We start from the raw sequence: 18157 nt of genomic DNA, 5'->3' as shown, positions 1-18157 counted from the left end.
ATTCTGCCTTTGCGACCAGTGTAGATCATGATCAGCCTGCACATCTGTGCAGTCTGATCATGATCTGCACTGTTCACTATTCAGTCAGTATCTTTTAGTAAACAGATAAAGGTATTTTCCAAATTGAAAGATAGACAAGTCCATTATAGAAATGCAGCTGGATAAGGGTTAAGCTCAAGAGCTCATATGGAAAAAATAAGGAAACACCTAAATGAACAAGTAAAATTGCCATTAATTTTATGTGAAATGGTCAAAATCCATGAATTCAATTTCCATGAAGTAGCCGTTTTGGCCAAAACCATGAAATTTCATGCACATAAAATTAAGTGGTTTCACAACAGAGGACAAACAAAGGAGTGCACTTAAAAAAAAAAGTAAAAGCCATGCAAAGCAGGAAAACCTACCGGCCACTGCCTATAGAGGGTAGAGCTATACTTCCAAGGTCTTTATCATCAGCTAACTGAAGACAGTTTTTCACAGTTTTATCTAACAGTTCTGCAGGGTTAGAAGCGCTCCAGTTAGGACTGTTGCAATGGATTACATATTTAGCAGGAATTTTGTGCCCAGGACAGATTGCAGCTGATGAAAGAATGAAAACATGACATGAAGCAAATTTCTATGATACAGGTATTATAGGACAATTTCATGACATTTCCCCAAGATTACTGTAAAATACAGATATCACTAGCATTGCTCCATGCAGGTGCAATAGACCAAGTCCTGCACACAATTTTCAGAACTGGTTCTAAATGTAATTTTGGTTCTAGATATGCCAAAAATGCTCTTACATGCATACTGGACAAAAACAATGCACAGGAAGCAAGCTCTCCCTACATCCTTTCAAGCCAAACCAGCTTATATACAGGAAATTTTGACTATTAAACTACACTCATGAATATGTTACTGATCAGGAATTTCTAAAAACTATTTCCTGCCTCCAAGCTCCCGAGACTTAATATACTCTAAATATTTGTTTGAGTGCAAAGACCTGTGTGTAGTTTTTGTACTAAAGATATGAAAACAGTAACACTTAGGGAAACATCACAAAATCTAGCATGCACAATTAATACACAATTATTGAGTTATCAGTGTACATGAATGACATAGGAATTTTTTTTTCGAAAACCAAAATTTGGTTAAAACACATATAATTTGTTTTATTTGTCTATTGGACATGTATCCTTAACATTTCTGTTATATTCAAATTATATTCTAGAATTTCTAAAACTGCCCCCAGGTTCAACCATGGACTGGTCTTTTTAAATTCTTAAAAAATTGCTATTTAAACAGTCATACTTGAACACTGATAACTAACATAAGATCTCAGACTTTTTAAACTTACTTTCCACTACTAATTGACGGAATAGCTACAGATTTCAAATTTTTCTCGTCGGCTAATTTGAGAACATTTTTAGTGGCAGTATCGAGTAACTGCTGTGCATTGCTTGATCCCCAGCCAGGACTGTTTACGTGGATAACGTATTTTGCTGGGAAATTCTTTCCTTGACATATTGCAGCTGTAAACAATATGCATACAAAGTTTATTACAAAATTAAATCATGGTAAAACATGTCCTTTTCGGTTAAGGAAGCTGACAAACCACCTTAGGTTTTATGTCATTCAAATCTTTGAGTCAATTCCCTTAAATTGTTGCCCTTAAAATTAAAATAAAGTTTCAAAATATATTATTATTATGTCCTATACTGTCTTTGAGGACTTGTATAAATGAAAGTCCAAAATTCTAAAAGACTTTGAAATGCAAATTTTGTAATGTTGAATTCAGCTGCATTTTGCATAATTAAATAATTACACCCCTGCAGGTAAGTTTGATGTTATATCAGACAGGAATTATAAGAAAGTGATAATTACATAACATGTTGAACTAGATTCAAACCAGCACTGACACAGTGCCTGCAGGAACCAACCAGACACGTTTACTCTAGTAATAAACAATAAAAAACCATACCACCGGCAGTGTCGAGTGAGCCATGAGACGACTGTAGTGACTTTATTTCATCCTGAAACTCATTACCACCTGCTTTCTTCAATGCTGAACCTGTAGTGACAGAAAAATAGATCATCTTTAATTCGTCTTTATATCCAGTAGTCATATCACACCTTTCCAACAAACAAACTTACCCATGCTAGTGGCAGGTATGTGAAAAGAGTAACTAAATCTTAAAATTGGCGGAATATAGTGAGATTCACATACCTGTTGAGTTGCAAGCAAAATGAATGCTACAGATGCATTGTGAATTTTTATCAGGACTAGCACTCAGCATGTTAAGTATTAATTTATTTTGAACGCAAAACATCAATTAATACTAGAGATGCTTTTGAGAAAAGCGCATGTCTCCCACAACTGCCTAATCATCTAAATAGTAAGTCAGTCTTTATATACTGTTTACTTAAGAGTGCAGGCAAAACGTACCCTATACTACTAATTACCGGTAGTAGTATCTAATCTAAGATTTACTCATTTGAGATTTTCTATTTGGGTTATCTTACTGTAACTGTTATAGAACAACAAAATTTCCATCCAAATGCTATTATTGTTATATCAAAACAAAATGATCATATAAAACTGTGTCCAATTTTCATCAAAATCTTAACAATTTGGCAGAGGTAGCATAAAAAATTCGAAGTATGGAGTTAGGAGAGTGTAGTATAATTGACAGCTATGACTTCACAGTATATACGCTGTTAACAGTGGCAGGTTCTAATTTTCAATGATATCAAGAAGACACTTAAGTATCGGTACTGGATAGTTCCACTGTTACATTTAAAAACAAAAATCATATTTTTAAAGAGAACAAACAACATCAAATATACATTACTGTTATGATGTTATCACAGACTATAACAATCATTTATTTTAATAAATAGTTTAAATTGTTAAGATGCAAAAACAGTAAAATATTTTTCTAAATATATTTTTTAAAATAAACTCCATATTTAGTTTACTATCTACATAGGTACAACTAAGCCAAAGACTTCGAGCTGAAGGTTGCACAACAAGATAACATAGGCTGTTAAATACTAACCAACTTCTCCTCCCATATAGAAATTGCTGCTAGTTGGGTGAACAATGGCATCTGCTGTGACCTTGACAATATCACCCTGTAATACTGTCAGCTGAAATTACAGGGAAATACACTTCTTAGAATACAATGATAAAATCCGTAAAAGAGCCAAATGTCAGAAGCAATATTAAAACAAAAATGTTTTCCCCGTACTAGCTTTACACAAAAAAAAAACAACTAATAAACAGAATTTAAGTAAAAAGTTTTCTTGCAATATCACATCACTACATCAATTTTGAAATTAATGTACTTCTCAAGTGAATTGCATTGAATGTCTTAATTGATCATAAGAGACTGAGTGTTATAAGAATTTCAGATCTGTTCTATTCATATAATTTATCATTAAACTATTTCATTAAGACTTCTACTAGACTTTTGTTATGGCTTGTCAACATATAAACATTATGTTTCCTGATGATACGATACCTTTTGTCCCAGAAAGAGTTTTTTCTCATGAAGTATGGTGAACCCTCCAGCTGTTGTCCCTTTAGCTGCTGGAGCAGAATCTGTACTGTCACTCCCAGCCTGTAAATTTCAAAAATATATAATCGATATGATGTAACAATTCTCTTTGCAACTGGACACAGGAAACAGTGCAAACTGATATCAAGAACATCTGCTATTTATCATCAGCCTGTAAATTAACTGAATTATCATTAAGTCTATATTCATAGTCCATTCCATTGTGTTAAACACAGTCATATGATCATACTGGCAAACCCATAAACACATACTGAGCTGCACTAAAATCCTGATGAACATGTCTGTTAGTCCCATGATTACTCTGGCTAGGTCCACCATCAAAATCGTTTGAGCCGTGCCATGAGAAAACCAACATAGTGGCTTTGCGACCAGCATGGATCCAGACCAGCCTGCGCATCCGCGCAGTCTGGTCAGGATCCATGCTGTTCGCTAACAGTTTCTATAATTGCAATAGGCTTTGAAAGCGAACAGCATGGATCCTGACCAGACTGCACAGATGCGCAGGCTGGTCTGGATCCATACTGGTCGCAAACCCACTATGTTGGTTTTCTCATGGCACGGCTCATTTTTCTGAGGTCTAAAAATCATCATATTGACCTACTTTTAAGGCAATAACTGCATCATAAAATGATACTGACTTCACTAAAAGGCAAAACATTATTACTTACTAATATATGTATATACATGTATATACACAAAAGTAAGTGCAAATGTTGTAGGCTGCATGTAAATATGGAATACTGATATCATGTATTGCTACTTCAAGTTGTCTGCAAATGTAAAAGTTACAACAGCTGATCTCAATAATCTATATTTATAAATTAGTCAAAAACAGAATAAAAACTCACATACAGTTTTTTATAACTTTATTTTATTAAATACATCAACCTAATGTTACAAATTACCAAAATAGCATCATTGCTATATTATTTTAATGATAAATTAAGAAAAAACATAAATAAAAATAATATAACTAACAACTAACATTTTGCAGCAGTTTAAAATTCATAGAGTAACAAGAGCTGTCCGTAAGACAGCGCGCTCCACTATTCGGGGATTTGACAGTAAAATGAATATATGTCTGAATAAGAGACCTCTACTTTAAAAGGAAGGTACACCAAGGGGCATAATTCCATCAAATACAACACATGCAGATGATGATGATAAAGATATATTTTGAGTTTCAAGTCAATATCTTATATAGTACCAAAGTTATGTCCAGAAAACGAAGTTTGTAAAAAATTTAAGTATAAAAGGGGCATAATTCGGTCAAAAATACAAATCAGAGTTATGGGGATTGTTACCACACATGCAAATGATGATGATAAAGATACATTTCAAGTTTCAAGTCTTTATCTTATATTGCATTAAAGTAGTATCCAGAAAGCGAAGATTGCAAAAAAGTTTAAGTACAAAAGGGGCATAATTCTGTCAAAAACACAATTAGAGTTATGGGGTATGTAGCCGCACATGCAGATGATTATAAACAAATACTTTTAATTTCAAGTCATTATCTTTTAAAGTACCAAAGATATGTCTATAAACGAAGCTCTCAAAAAAATTTAACATGAAAATAATTCAAAGTATAACTTCTTGGTGACCTTGACCTTGGGTATAATGGGCCAAGCCCCTGCACATACTTTGTTTGTATGCTGGACAATGTTTATGTAAAGTTAAAGTAAGATATAAGCAAAGGTAACAAAGATATGACAGAAAAACAAAGGTTGCCGAAAAATTTTAACCTTAAAAATAACCTAAGTATAAGACCTTGGTGACCTTGACCTTGGGTATAATGGGCCAAGTCCCTATACATACTTTGTTTGTATGCTGGACAATGTTTATGTAAAGTTACAGTAATATATAAGCAAAAGTAACAAAGATATGACAGAAAAACAAAGGTTGCCGAAAAACTTTAACCTTAAAAATAACCGGAGTATAACACCTTGGTGACCTTGACCTTAGGTATAATGGGCTCAGCCCCTACACATACATTGTTTGTATACTGGACAATGTTTATGTGAAGTTACAGTAAGATATAAGCAATAGTAACAAAGATATGTCAGAAAAACAAAGGTTGCCAAAAAACTTTAACTTATAAAATAACCTAAGTATAACAGCCTGGTGACCTTGACCTTGGGTATAATGGGCTCAGCCCCTACACATACATTGTTTGTATACTGGACAATGTTTATGTGAAGTAACAAACAGTAAGATATAAGCAATAGTAACAAAGATATGTCAGTAAAACAAAGGTTGCCAAAAAACTTTAACCTTAAAAATAACCTAAGTATAACACCTCGGTGACCTTGACCTTGGGTATAATGGGCTCAGCCCCTACACATACATTGTTTGTATACTGGACAAACTGACAATGTTTATGTGAAGTTACAGTAAGATATAAGCAAAAGTAACAAAGATATGACAGAAAAACAAAGGTTGCCGAAAAACTTTAACCTTAAAAATAACCTAAGTATAACAGCCTGGTGACCTTGACCTTGGATATAATGGGCTCAGCCCCTACACATACATTGTTTGTATACTGCACAAAGTTTATGTGAAGTTACAGTAAGATATAAGCAATAGTAACAAAGATATGACAGAAAAACAAAGGTTGCCGAAAAACTTTAACCAAGAAGGGTCACATCGACGCCGACGCCGGGGCGAGTAGTATAGCCCCCCTATTCTCCGAATAGTGGAGCTAAAAACCAGTTTAATGGCCACAAAAAACATCACTATATGGAACAATGTATATACTAAAAAGTAAGAGTTGTATCTCCAAACATAATTCACCCACTTTTCTCAATAAAAAATCTTTCTTTTCTATAATGCTAATATTTTACATCATTCCATCTGTAGACGATTTCGAGATGAAGACTTGAAATTTTTAGGATGTACATGGATGGTCAGAAACAATATTTTCAGGACTTATGATTGATCAAATACAAGATTTTCTGGACTAATGACTGGCTGGGTGCAAATTTTTTTCAGGATACATACAGACCGACAAGTACAAAATATTCAAACTATGGCTGGAAAAACAGTGGAGAATTATACTCCTCTGCTTATAAAGATATAAGAAATGCAATGAATCCAATGTAAAAAACATCTGTGAAGTCAAACGAATTGCTGTTGTTCTTGTTGTTGCTGCTGCTGTTGCAAGGACTCTCCAACTGTCAAGTTAACATCGAGATGGACCATGGGCAGCTTTAATAGTCTCCTATCTTCCCACATCTTACTCTTTGATGTCCAGTTTTATTCTTTACCAGGTTATTAATAAAACTGCTACTGACTGTTCAAAGTTACAGTTGTTTTACAGCATACACAGTTAATTAAACAGCTCTTGCTGAACACAGGAAAACTAAACACTATAAACAACCTTAGAAATCTAAACAGACCAGAATGAAAATGAACATTTTTTTCACTGGCCATAATGTCTAGCACCATTTTTCTTCAGTTTTTTTGTCTCGCAACACAATGTTTCCTACCAACACTTTTTAAGGGTATTGTTTAAACTGTTACCTAAAAGAAAAAGAAAATTTTACAAATTTAACTCCGCAAGTTTGTAACAATTTACTTAAAAAATAAATATACATGTATATTACTTTGAAAACAAGAGCTGTCACTAATGGTGACAAATGCCCCCGCAGCACCTTGACCCTTTGACCTGGTGACCCCAAAGTCAGTAGGGGTGGTGTACTCAATAAGTACTATCAGCACGTGAAGTTTGAAGGTCCTGGGTGAAGTGGTTCGCATGTAAAGTGCCTTCATGCAAAAAGTTAACGTTGGCCCCTGTGACCTTGACCTTTGACCTGGTGACCCCAAAGTCAGTAGGGTTGGTGTATTCATAAAGTGCTATCAGCAGGTAAAGTTTGAAGGTCCTGGGTGAAGTGGTTCGCGAGTAAAGTGCCTTCATGCAAAAAGTTAACGTTGGTCCCTGTGACCTTGACCTTTGACCTGGTGACCCCAAAGTCAGTAGGAGTGGTGTACTCAATAAGTACTATCAGCAAGTGAAGTTTGAAGGTCCTGGGTGCATTGATTCGCGAGTAAAGTGCCTTCATGCAAAAAGTTAACGTTGGCCTCTGTGACCTTGACCTTTGACCTGGTGACCCCAAAGTCAGTAGGAGTGGTGTACTCAATAAGTACTATCAGCATGTGAAGTTTGAAGGTCCTGGGTGCAGTGGTTCGCGAGTAAAGTGCCTTCATGCAAAAAGTTAACGTTGGCCCCTGTGAGCTTGACCTTTGACCTGGTGACCCCAATGTCAGTAGGGGTGGTATACTCAATAAGTACTATCAGCATGTGAAGTTTGAAGGTCCTGGGTGCAGTGGTTCGCGACTAAAATGCCTTCATGCAAAAAGTTTACATTGTGACGAACGAACTAACTAACGAACGAACGGACGGACAGTTGAAAACTAATATGCCTCCCTTTGGGGGCATAAAAAAATGAACCAGATGGTAAAATTAAGCATTTATATAATTACATTCAATCAATATTAATCTATTAAAGATTATAAATTGCATAATATTTTTATTTATGTAAATCCCATTATTATATAAAATACAGTGTGAGCCACACCAACAGTAACAATTGTGTAACTTGTTATTTTAATAAATAATGAACAACAGAAAAAAAGAAAGTTTAAACATAGTATCTCAAATTCCAAGGGATCAGGCATTTTTTCTGAGATAACCAAAATTTGACTTGTTATAATAAGATGATATTTTGTGCATACGTTTTTGTGACAGGATATGAAAATATCTTCGAAATAATTCATATAAAAAAACTCTGACTATTAAATTTTTGGAAAGAAAACTTGAAACTTTAATGAACTTGTCAATTGGAATATCTTGTAACTCACCTGATATTCAGTGCAATATAACTATGAAAAGCTGTAAAATAAGCATAACTGTTGATGTGCATTGTTAGAAAACAAAAATTAATTAACCCTTAGCCTGTTGGCGGCAAGTGAGTCTGCCTTTGTGACCTGTGCAGACCAAGATCAGCCTGCACATCTGTGCAGTCTGATCATGATCTGCACTGTTCGCCATTCAGTCAGTATCTTTTTGGTAAGCACCCCTTTTAACAGTTAATGGTACTGTCCAAAGTGAAAGATGGACAAGTTCATTATAGAAATTTAGCAGGGTAAGGGTTAACTTTATGTATTAGTAAAGGTTACTGTTTGATCCACCTTTCTCATAAGAAGATTGTTCCTTAATAATAACTTCTTTTAAATATATAACACAATGTTACTATATTTTCAAAGAACTCAAAGAGTGGTAATGTGAACTTTTTCAGTTTTCTAAATATCTTGCTTATTTTTTGATTTATCATCAAACAAGAGCTGTCCGTAAGACAGCACGCTCGACTTTTCTCAGTGTTTGACTCTGAATTAGAGCTTTGCCAGTAAAAACTTTATAAAACTTTAACCCAAAACTTCTAAGTTAAAAAGGGACATAACTCTGTCAAAAATTCAAATCAGAGTTATGGGGATTGTTTCTCCTGGTGTAAATTTTGATAGTAAATAAATAGTTTAAGTTTCAAGTCAAAAGCTTTATTATTAAATATTATACTAGATTTATATAGCACCCTTTTCATGATAAACACGTTCAAAGGCGCTTTACATAGTGCAAACGCAGCCACACAGGGCGTGAAATTCATCCTCTACTAGTACAGACACAGAGTGATCTGACCAGAGAGACAGAGTGAGATAAAGCCCCCAGAACAGATAGAGAGAAATCCTTTTTAGATACAGGCCTGTCCGGCTAACTTAGCCTAGCTCTTTGCGAATAGACAGTCTGGTTCTTTAACGTGCCTGGTGTATAGCGCCGATACACACAAAGCTGTCTTTCCTGGGAAGAACCAGTACAGGCCTCTTAGTTAGAAGACACTCAAGAGCATCTCAGAAATTTCCAGTGCCTGGACTGGGATTCGAATCCCAGACCTCTGGATTGACAGTCAAGCGTGTTACCACTAGACCACCGGCCCAGCTTTGATAGTAACAGAGATATTTGACTTATTATAAAAAAACTTTAACCAAAAAATTCTAAGTTAAAAAGGGGCATAACTCTGTCAAAATTCAAATCAGAGTTATGAGGATTGTTTCTTTTGGTGTAGAATTTGATAGTAAATAATTATTTTAAGTTTCAAGTCAAAAGCTTTGATAATAACAGAGATATTTGACTTTATCAAAAAATTTAACCAAAACATTCTAAGTTAAAAAGGGGCATAACTCTGTAAAAATTCAAATCAGAGTTATTGGGATTGTTTCTCCTGGTGTAGACTTTGAGAGTAAATAACTATTTTAAGTTCCAAGTCAATAGCTTTTACAGTAACAGAGATATTTGACTTTATCAAAAACTTTAACCAATGGCGACGGCAATGCCAACACCGGCATTGGGGCGAGTGCAATAGCTCTACTTTTTCTCCAAAAGTAGAGCTAAAAATGATTTTGATTGGGTATTTTCAACTGCAGACTTCAGCCATTTTGGGGTTTATTAGTTAGAATAAATTAAATATTTTTCTGTATTTTTTCTTTCAAAGAGCAGACTTAATCCAGGAAAAAATACATCTTACTCATAAAAATTGACATTATTACAGATAATTCTACGATTAAAAAAGATCTCACTATCATTTGTGAAGACCTTTAGAAATATTTATAACTTACATCTTTCAAGACAAAGCCAAAATTTACATAAAAAAGTTATAGATTTGGTAGATCAAACAGCAGATACAAAGCAGCATGCCTCCAGTTTTGACTTTTGAGTCAAAATATGTATAATTTAAAAACATATAAAAATTTTATCATTGTTTCTTATAAGCTATGAACAACAACAGCTGTTTGTAAAACACATAGGTCTCTTATGATGTTTTGTCAGAGGCAAAAGGGTGTGTAATTGTGAATGTGTTGACTTTGACCTTTGACTTCATGACCTCAAAACAACAGGGATCATCCATCTACTGATTACAGGCAATCATCCTATGAAGCTTGAAAGTCACAGGCCAAAGTGTATCAACCTGTTTTCAATCTCTTGGTCACCATGACCTAGACCTAGTGACCCATAAAACAACAGGGATCATCTCTTGATCACAAACAATCATACTAGAAATTTTATGGCCATAACCCCTGTTGTGTTCCAGATATTAATAAAACACTATTTTCATTTCAAGGTTACTGTGACCTTGACTTCAGACCTATCAACCCCAAAAATAAAGGGATCCTTAAAGCTTTAAGCCAAGTTAGCATAATATGGAGTTGGTTCTTTCAAATAACATGAATAACTTTTTGATAAATTGTAAATTGTTTATAATTTGAGAAATAATTCACCAAACTGATACAGAAAATAAATATGACAATTAAGCTTAGTCCAATTTGAAATGTTAACCATTTGGGACTTAAAACCATAGTAGTTTAAGAAACTTTTGTACAAATAACACACTATTAAAAATAAGCATGTTTTTAAGTAACAAAGTCTGCATAAAACTCATGTTTTCATTTTCTATTTTCAATTTCTTACAAATAAAATGAAATATGAATCCAAGTATTTAAAAAACAATAGACATATTAAACTTGAAGCATGCTGCTTTGTAATGTATTTTAGAAACTGTAAATAAGAACTGAAAACTGGAACAATTTGTAATACATTTTACAATTCTCGACTTCTTTCCTGCAAAGTAAGTACATATTTAATATGTAACAATTACAAATGATATCAAATAATCAACTGTCTTGTTCACTTAAGATAATTAATTATTTATATTTTTTTTTCCTTTTTCAACTTTTCACAATAGGTTTCAAAGACATCACCATACATATTTTTCTTCCCTTAAATTAAAAACTGGATTTCTATTTTTTTAAATGGTAAGATTTTGTTTAGGTGTCTTTCCAGTGTCTATAGTTTGGAAAGACCCCAAATTTCCTATTGGCAATACAATTTAAGCACAGATATGTACACAGCGTGGGCTGAGTGCAATACTGCTGTAACTCCTATTAATTTAATTAAATAATGAAGGAGTTACGGCAGTATTGTGCCCAACCCTCGATAATTTTATTAGGCAGAACAATCAGACCTTCCACTAGCCAGCTTGATGGCTTTCTCACGTGAAAGAATTAGGCCTCTGCCTATATAGTCTTGAACCAACACGGCATTAAGTGGCAAGTGCACTGAAGTCAGCACTCTTTCAAAACCACTTGGCCGTGGAGGCCCTAATAGCAAATTTTATGAGCTGATACGATTATGAATGAATATGCTGACATTTTTGACTATCACTTTGATGTAACATTTATTTTGCTACACACAACCAGAAGAATCACACCTAACATGTATTCATGAAGAGTATACTGCCTCTTGGAGGGAAAATTGCAACATCTACTTCATAGACATGCTTTTAACAAAAGCTTTCCTGACCCTTAAGCAGAACGCACCTCGGAAGTCCTTATCATATATTATCACAAGCTCCTTTTAAAAATCACTGGTGTGCAGTTCATGCTGTATGGCAGTCTATATGCACGAAATGTTTGCTGGGCTAAAGTCAAAACTTGAAAAAGAATCTGTGAAAAGTTATTTTTTATCACTAAGTTATCTCTTGTAATAAGACACAGTATTGAATGGCTAGCCAGTCAGCATGTGTTAAAATAACCTTATCTCAAAACAGGAAATTTTGTCATACTAAACTATTAAAATGATAAAACTCACAGCTTTCCCCTTCTTTCCCCCTTTCTTGGCCCCTTTAGCTGCTGCCTTTGTTGGTGTTGGAGGTGGTGCTGGAGCTTTAGCTTTCTTATTTGTGGTTTTCAGTAAATTTGTAGTCTTTGCTGCTGGTTTTGAGGCTGCTGCTGGTTTTGAAGCTGAGGGAAGCACAACTTTACCACCTTTTTTCCGCACAAGAAGTTCCGGATGTATGCGAGGTATTACACCACCTGAGGCTATTGTTACATGTTTAAGCATCTGAAAGAAAAAGAAAAAAAGTGTTGTGTTGAAACGTTGGGCAACTGATGCAAATTGGTGCTTTCATCCAACCTTCTAATTACCTACATCCTTATTACTGCAAATACCTTGTAATATAGATAAAACAAGTGAATGAAGTATTGCCATGCAATACAAAGTCCCCTACTGGAAGGCACCTAATTTTCTCTACTGCAGTATAACATAATGAACTGATATCTGTCAATGATGTATAAACAATATTGTACTATATATACAATATGTTATAACAAAACACTTGGATTAAAATTTATATATATAAAAACCTATAGTTGTTTTCATATTGAATTTTTTTGGCTGATTATAAAAATGTTATCATGTAAGTTATTTATAGTAACAACGAAGGGAAATTAATCTTTAAAAAAAAAAAAAAAAAAAAAAAAAAAAAAAATCTATATAATATAAGTCCACAAGAAACTCTTTACCAGGTAGAGATAGGTCAAAATACACCTAAAAATTGGATGTAACATGCATGCTGTACCACAGAAAAGTCGTCTCGATTTTTCTCTACCGCCAGTAATAAAAAAGTTACAATAAAATCTATTTATAGTAAGAACAAAGGGACGTAATTCTAACAAGAGCTGTCTCCATAGGATGACACATGCCCCCGATGGCACTTTGAATGAATAGTTATGGCCAATGTTAGAGTTTAGGACCTTTGACCTACGGACCTGGGTCTTGCGCGCGACACGTCGTCTTACTGTGGTACACATCCATGCCCAATATTTTTAAAATCCAAGCATGAATGACAAAGATATGGACCGGACACGCCCATCAATGCACTATGTTGAAATATGACCTTTAACGTCTAAGTGTGACCTTGACCTTTGAGCTACGGACCTGGGTCTTGCGCGCGACACGTCGTCTTACTGTGGTACACATTTATGCCAAGTTATGTGAAAATCCATCCATGGATGACAAAGATATGGACCGGACACGAATGCACTATCATGAAAAATGACCTTTAACGTCTAAGTGTGACCTTGACCTTTGAGCTACAGACCTGGGTCTTGCACGCGACACGTCGTCTTACTGTGGTACACATTCATGCCAAGTTATTTGAAAATCCATCCATGGATGACAAAGATATGGACCGGACACGAATGCACTATAATGAAAAATGACCTTTAACGTCTAAGTGTGACCTTGACCTTTGAGCTACGGACCTGGGTCTTGCACGCGACACGTCGTCTTACTGTGGTACACATTCATGCCAAGTTATTTGAAAATCCATCCATCGATGACAAAGATATGGACCGGACACGAAAATTGCGGACAGACTGACAGACCGACAGACTGACAGACGGTTCAAAAACTATATGCCTCCCTTCGGGGGCATAAAAACAAGGGTGCCTCATGGTGGTGAACATTTGGTCCAAGTTACATCAAAATCCCTCCATGCATGAAGAAGAAATGTTCCGTACAAAGTCATTCTTGAATTTGACCTTTGACCTCTAAATATGACCTTGACCTTAGACCTAGGGACCTGGTTCTTGCGCATGACATGTTGTCTCATCCAGGGGAATATTTGTGCCAACTGATATCTAAATCCTGCTTTGCATGACAAAGTTATAGACCGGACAGGAAAAAAATCCTCTTGACCTTTGATCTCAAAGTGTGACCTTGACCTTTAAGCTAGGGTACTGGGTGTTGCGCATGACACGTCGTCTCATCATGGGAAACATTTATGCCAAGTAATATTGTAATCCCTTGATGGATGACAGAGTTCTGGATCGGACAGGGAAAAAACCTTATTGACCTTTGACCCCCAATTGTGACCTTGACCTTTGAGCTAGGTGTCTGGGATTTGCGCATGACACGTCGTCTCATCATGGGGAACACTTGTGCTAAGTGATATTAAAATTCCTTAATGAATGTCAGAGTTATGGACCGGACACGAAACAGACCCTGTTCATGCTATGTTAACATTTGACTGCTAAGTGTGACCTTGACCTTTGAGCTAGGGGTTTGAAAGTTGTGCATGACACATCGTCTTATTATGAGGTACATTTGTGCCAAGTAATATTAAAATCCCTTCATAGATGGGAGAGTTATGGACCGAACAGGAAAAAAGCCTTGTTGACCTTTGACCTCCAATTGTGACCTTGACCTTTAAGCTAGGGGTCCAGGTTTTGCGCATGACACGTCGTCTCATCATGGGGAACATTTGTGCCAAGTAATATTAAAATCTCTTCATGGATGGGAGAGTTAAGGACCGGACAGGAAAAAAGCCCTGTTGACCTTTGACCTCCAATTGTGACCTTGACCTTTGAGCTAGGGGTCCGGGATTTGCGCATGACACATCATCTCATCATGAGGAACATTTGTGCCAAGTAATACTAAAATCCCTTCAAGGATGGGAGAGTTGTGGACCGGACAGGAAAAAAGCCCTGTTGACCTTTGACCTCCAATTGTGACCTTGACCTTTGAGCTAGGGGTCCGGGTTTTGCGCACGACACGTCGTCTCATCATGGGGAACATTTGTGCCAAGTAATATTAAAATCCCTTCATGGATGACAGAGTTATGGACCGGACACGAAATTGCGGACGGACGGACGGACGGAATGACGGAAAAGTGCATTCCTATAGTCCCCGAAACTGGTTTTCAACCAGTAGGGGACTAATAAATGATTGTATGAAAACCTTTTAGAGCACTCAATTTAAGGGCGACACCAAAAGGGGGAATTTTCTGGCCTTAAGGGGATAGTGATACAATATTTTGAATAATTTCCTAGAATGATCAATGTAGTTACTTTTAGTTTAAGTCTTTGTAGTACCCAGATGAGACCTTAATAAAGACATAAAAACAGGGGCGGCGAAATCTGATTTTTACTTGCTTGTCCGTTTTTGTCATTTGCTATTTTTTACTTGATAGTTATATAGTAAATTCTGGTTAAATTTCACTTGTCCATACAAGCTTTGGGACAACCTGGGCAATACGGACAATTGAATTTGCCGCCCCTGAAAAAGTATCAAATAATAACAGTTTTTTGATGTAGTGCAAAAAAAAACATTAGTAAAGTTCTAAACAGACAAAGCCCTACAAATATTTATGAACAGCAACAGATAAACTATACCTGATGAAGTTCTTCATCATTTGCCACAGCTAGGAGTATATGTCTTGGGGTTACTCGAGTCTTCTTGTTGTCACGAGCAGCATTTCCTGCAAGCTCTAAAATCTCAGCTGAAACAAAAAATCACCATATTTAACTATATCCACCTAAAAGTACAAGTATGAAGATCCTGGTAATGAATATTTCAGTTTTACATAATTATATCATGTCCAGTCACACTAAGTTAATCAAAGACACTTAATAAAAAGAAATCCTTGCCTCTTAAAGACTTATAACAATAATCCTGTTATGGCAGTAAATACTTTAAATGTAAAGTTAGACACAGATTTTAACTGTAAATGACACAGATGAAAATTAGTTCTTTGAGGTTCAATACAGAAAAAAGTCTGATGACATAAAATATGTAATAGTTATAGTATGTGTGAGAGTGTGTTACCAGGATATATCAGAGCTAGGGGTACATCTCGGTATTTTTCTCTGCACATATCGTCGAGGCCGGTAGGCCGAGACAGATATGTGAAGAGAAAAATACCGAGATGTACCCCTAGCTCTGATATATCCTGGTAACACACGAGCACTACATATTATAACTGTTTTATCGCATAGTTTATCATTAAAATTTATATATTATTTTCATTTAAATTTGTTTATTATTATTTTTACTATTTTGATTCCCTTTCTGCGCCTCGCTGACTGAAACACTAAAACTTCTGTTTTAGAAAATGTGTTCCCCAGATAAAAGTACCCAACAAATTTCTGCATTGGTTTTAAATCTTTGCATTTCATTGGCCAGACATATTGTAAAACTTGTTGTTTTGTTTGTAAAAAAAATCAAAGAAAAAGAAACATTTGAGAAATCTCAGAATTTCATATATTTCATGTATTTCTGAATTTGGCAATAACTATCAAGTTTTTGAAATATTCTAGTTTATTTATTCTTTTACTTTATAAATGTAGGTGTTTGTGACAATTCTTTCTCTGTGAACTGTAAACTGGAGCTAAAATCATCTTTTCTTTGAAAGGAAAAAATTATACTCCTTTAAAGGACCTCAATAGAGAAAAAGTGTTCCGATATATATCGGAACAGTTTTACTGTGCTGATATATATCGGAACACTTTTTTTCTTATGAAACTCCATAGAGATTTCCGTGTTGATATATATCGCAACAGTTTTGTAAGATATCAGCACAGTTTTGTAGTAATAATGTGTGTTACTATGTATAACATGCTGCAAAGATCAAAGGAAAATTGCCGCACTATGCGATAATGTAAGTTAAAACTTCTAACTTAGAAGAACTTGTTTCACCATCAAAATGAAATTAATATAAAACTTTAGTGACATGAATATACAGTTCTACGCCTAACAGAAATTAAATTGATTTTTTTTTCTAGCAAAGGATGCAATACAATAACATGAAATCTAAACAACTCTTTTGCAAGTGAAAAACTGTCATTCAGTTCCTAAAAATCGTAGATTGTGACGAGGAAAGCATTTGTAATAGATGGCTGGATAGAATCATTGTCTTTAACAAGGTCATAAAAATTTAGATAGAAGGCATTATATTTTGTAGGTCACACACAAAGATTGATCTCTTCAGGAATATTAAGTTATCAAACAGAATACATTACTCCTGTTGTCTTTAACATAAAATTTCTGCATTTTCATTATGGCACACTTATTCATATAAATTTGATCAAAAATTTTAAACTTTTTTACTTATTTTTTTTATAGATCATGACACACTCAGAATTGTGTCAATTTCTAGGTCTCTAACAAATAGTTGTACCCTTCATTAATTAATTATTGAAGTAGAAGGTTGAAGTTGCAAAGTAGGGCTCTGTCTGTTTAGAACTTTACTTGTACAAGAAAAGTAGCCGGATCTTCAGACTACTAGAGTAGAGGGAAATAATTACAACTTATTTGACAGCCCATTCTAAATGATGTTTCTGATAGTGTGGTAACTTTTCCTATCCAGTTCACTCTCTCCATCTATCTATCTTTCAATTAGTCAAACCCCTGCTGGGGACCTATACTTGATGCGCGTCAACCAACAAGAAATTAGTAAGATAAGAAATAAAAGATGATAAAAGATTGAAGGAAGGTTGCTTAAAAACAGAGCAGGTATATTATGGGGAGATATGTTCAATCTGGCTTATGGCCAGACTGAACTCAGGGCCAGACAAGGTGACAATGTCCGGCAGCAATGCATTCCAGTGAACAGTGGTTCTAGGGAAAAATGAGAATTTATGATAATCTGTTTTGGTCTGGATATATTGGAATGCTAAGGAATGACATGAACGTGAAGATCTAGAGACAGGGACTAGGTAGTCTGGAAGAGGGATGGCAACCTGGTTGTTCAGGATGTTATGGAACATTGCCAGGTGTTGTTCAATTCTGCGAAGGTCAAGGCGTCTCCAATGAAGGAAAGCTAACATGTCTGTAACATTTGACATTTGGCCGTAGTCATGTTTGATCCAGGGGCAGCTCTGTGCTGTCGAACTCCAGTTGATCTGATAGTTCCAGTGTATCATGGGGC

General features: G+C 35.3%; 1 protein-coding gene across 1 annotated transcript; it reads right to left on the bottom strand.

Moving 5' to 3' along the window:
- Positions 1 to 410: 410 nt before the first annotated feature.
- On the bottom strand, positions 411 to 15730 carry LOC128552606 (core histone macro-H2A.1-like; the record flags this gene model as incomplete). Its single annotated transcript, XM_053533653.1, has 7 exons — positions 411 to 579; positions 1343 to 1517; positions 1967 to 2056; positions 3045 to 3135; positions 3510 to 3608; positions 12259 to 12510; positions 15624 to 15730. Coding segments are annotated over 7 exons (848 nt in total), but the record flags the coding sequence as incomplete, so codon positions are not given.
- Between the last annotated feature and the right edge of the window lie 2427 nt (positions 15731 to 18157).

The sequence above is a fragment of the Mercenaria mercenaria genome, unplaced genomic scaffold, assembly GCF_021730395.1.
Source record: "Mercenaria mercenaria strain notata unplaced genomic scaffold, MADL_Memer_1 contig_2947, whole genome shotgun sequence".
Classification (NCBI taxonomy): domain Eukaryota; kingdom Metazoa; phylum Mollusca; class Bivalvia; order Venerida; family Veneridae; genus Mercenaria; species Mercenaria mercenaria.
Note: the sequence above shows the minus strand (reverse complement) of the source record. Positions and strands in the feature narration are given on the sequence as shown.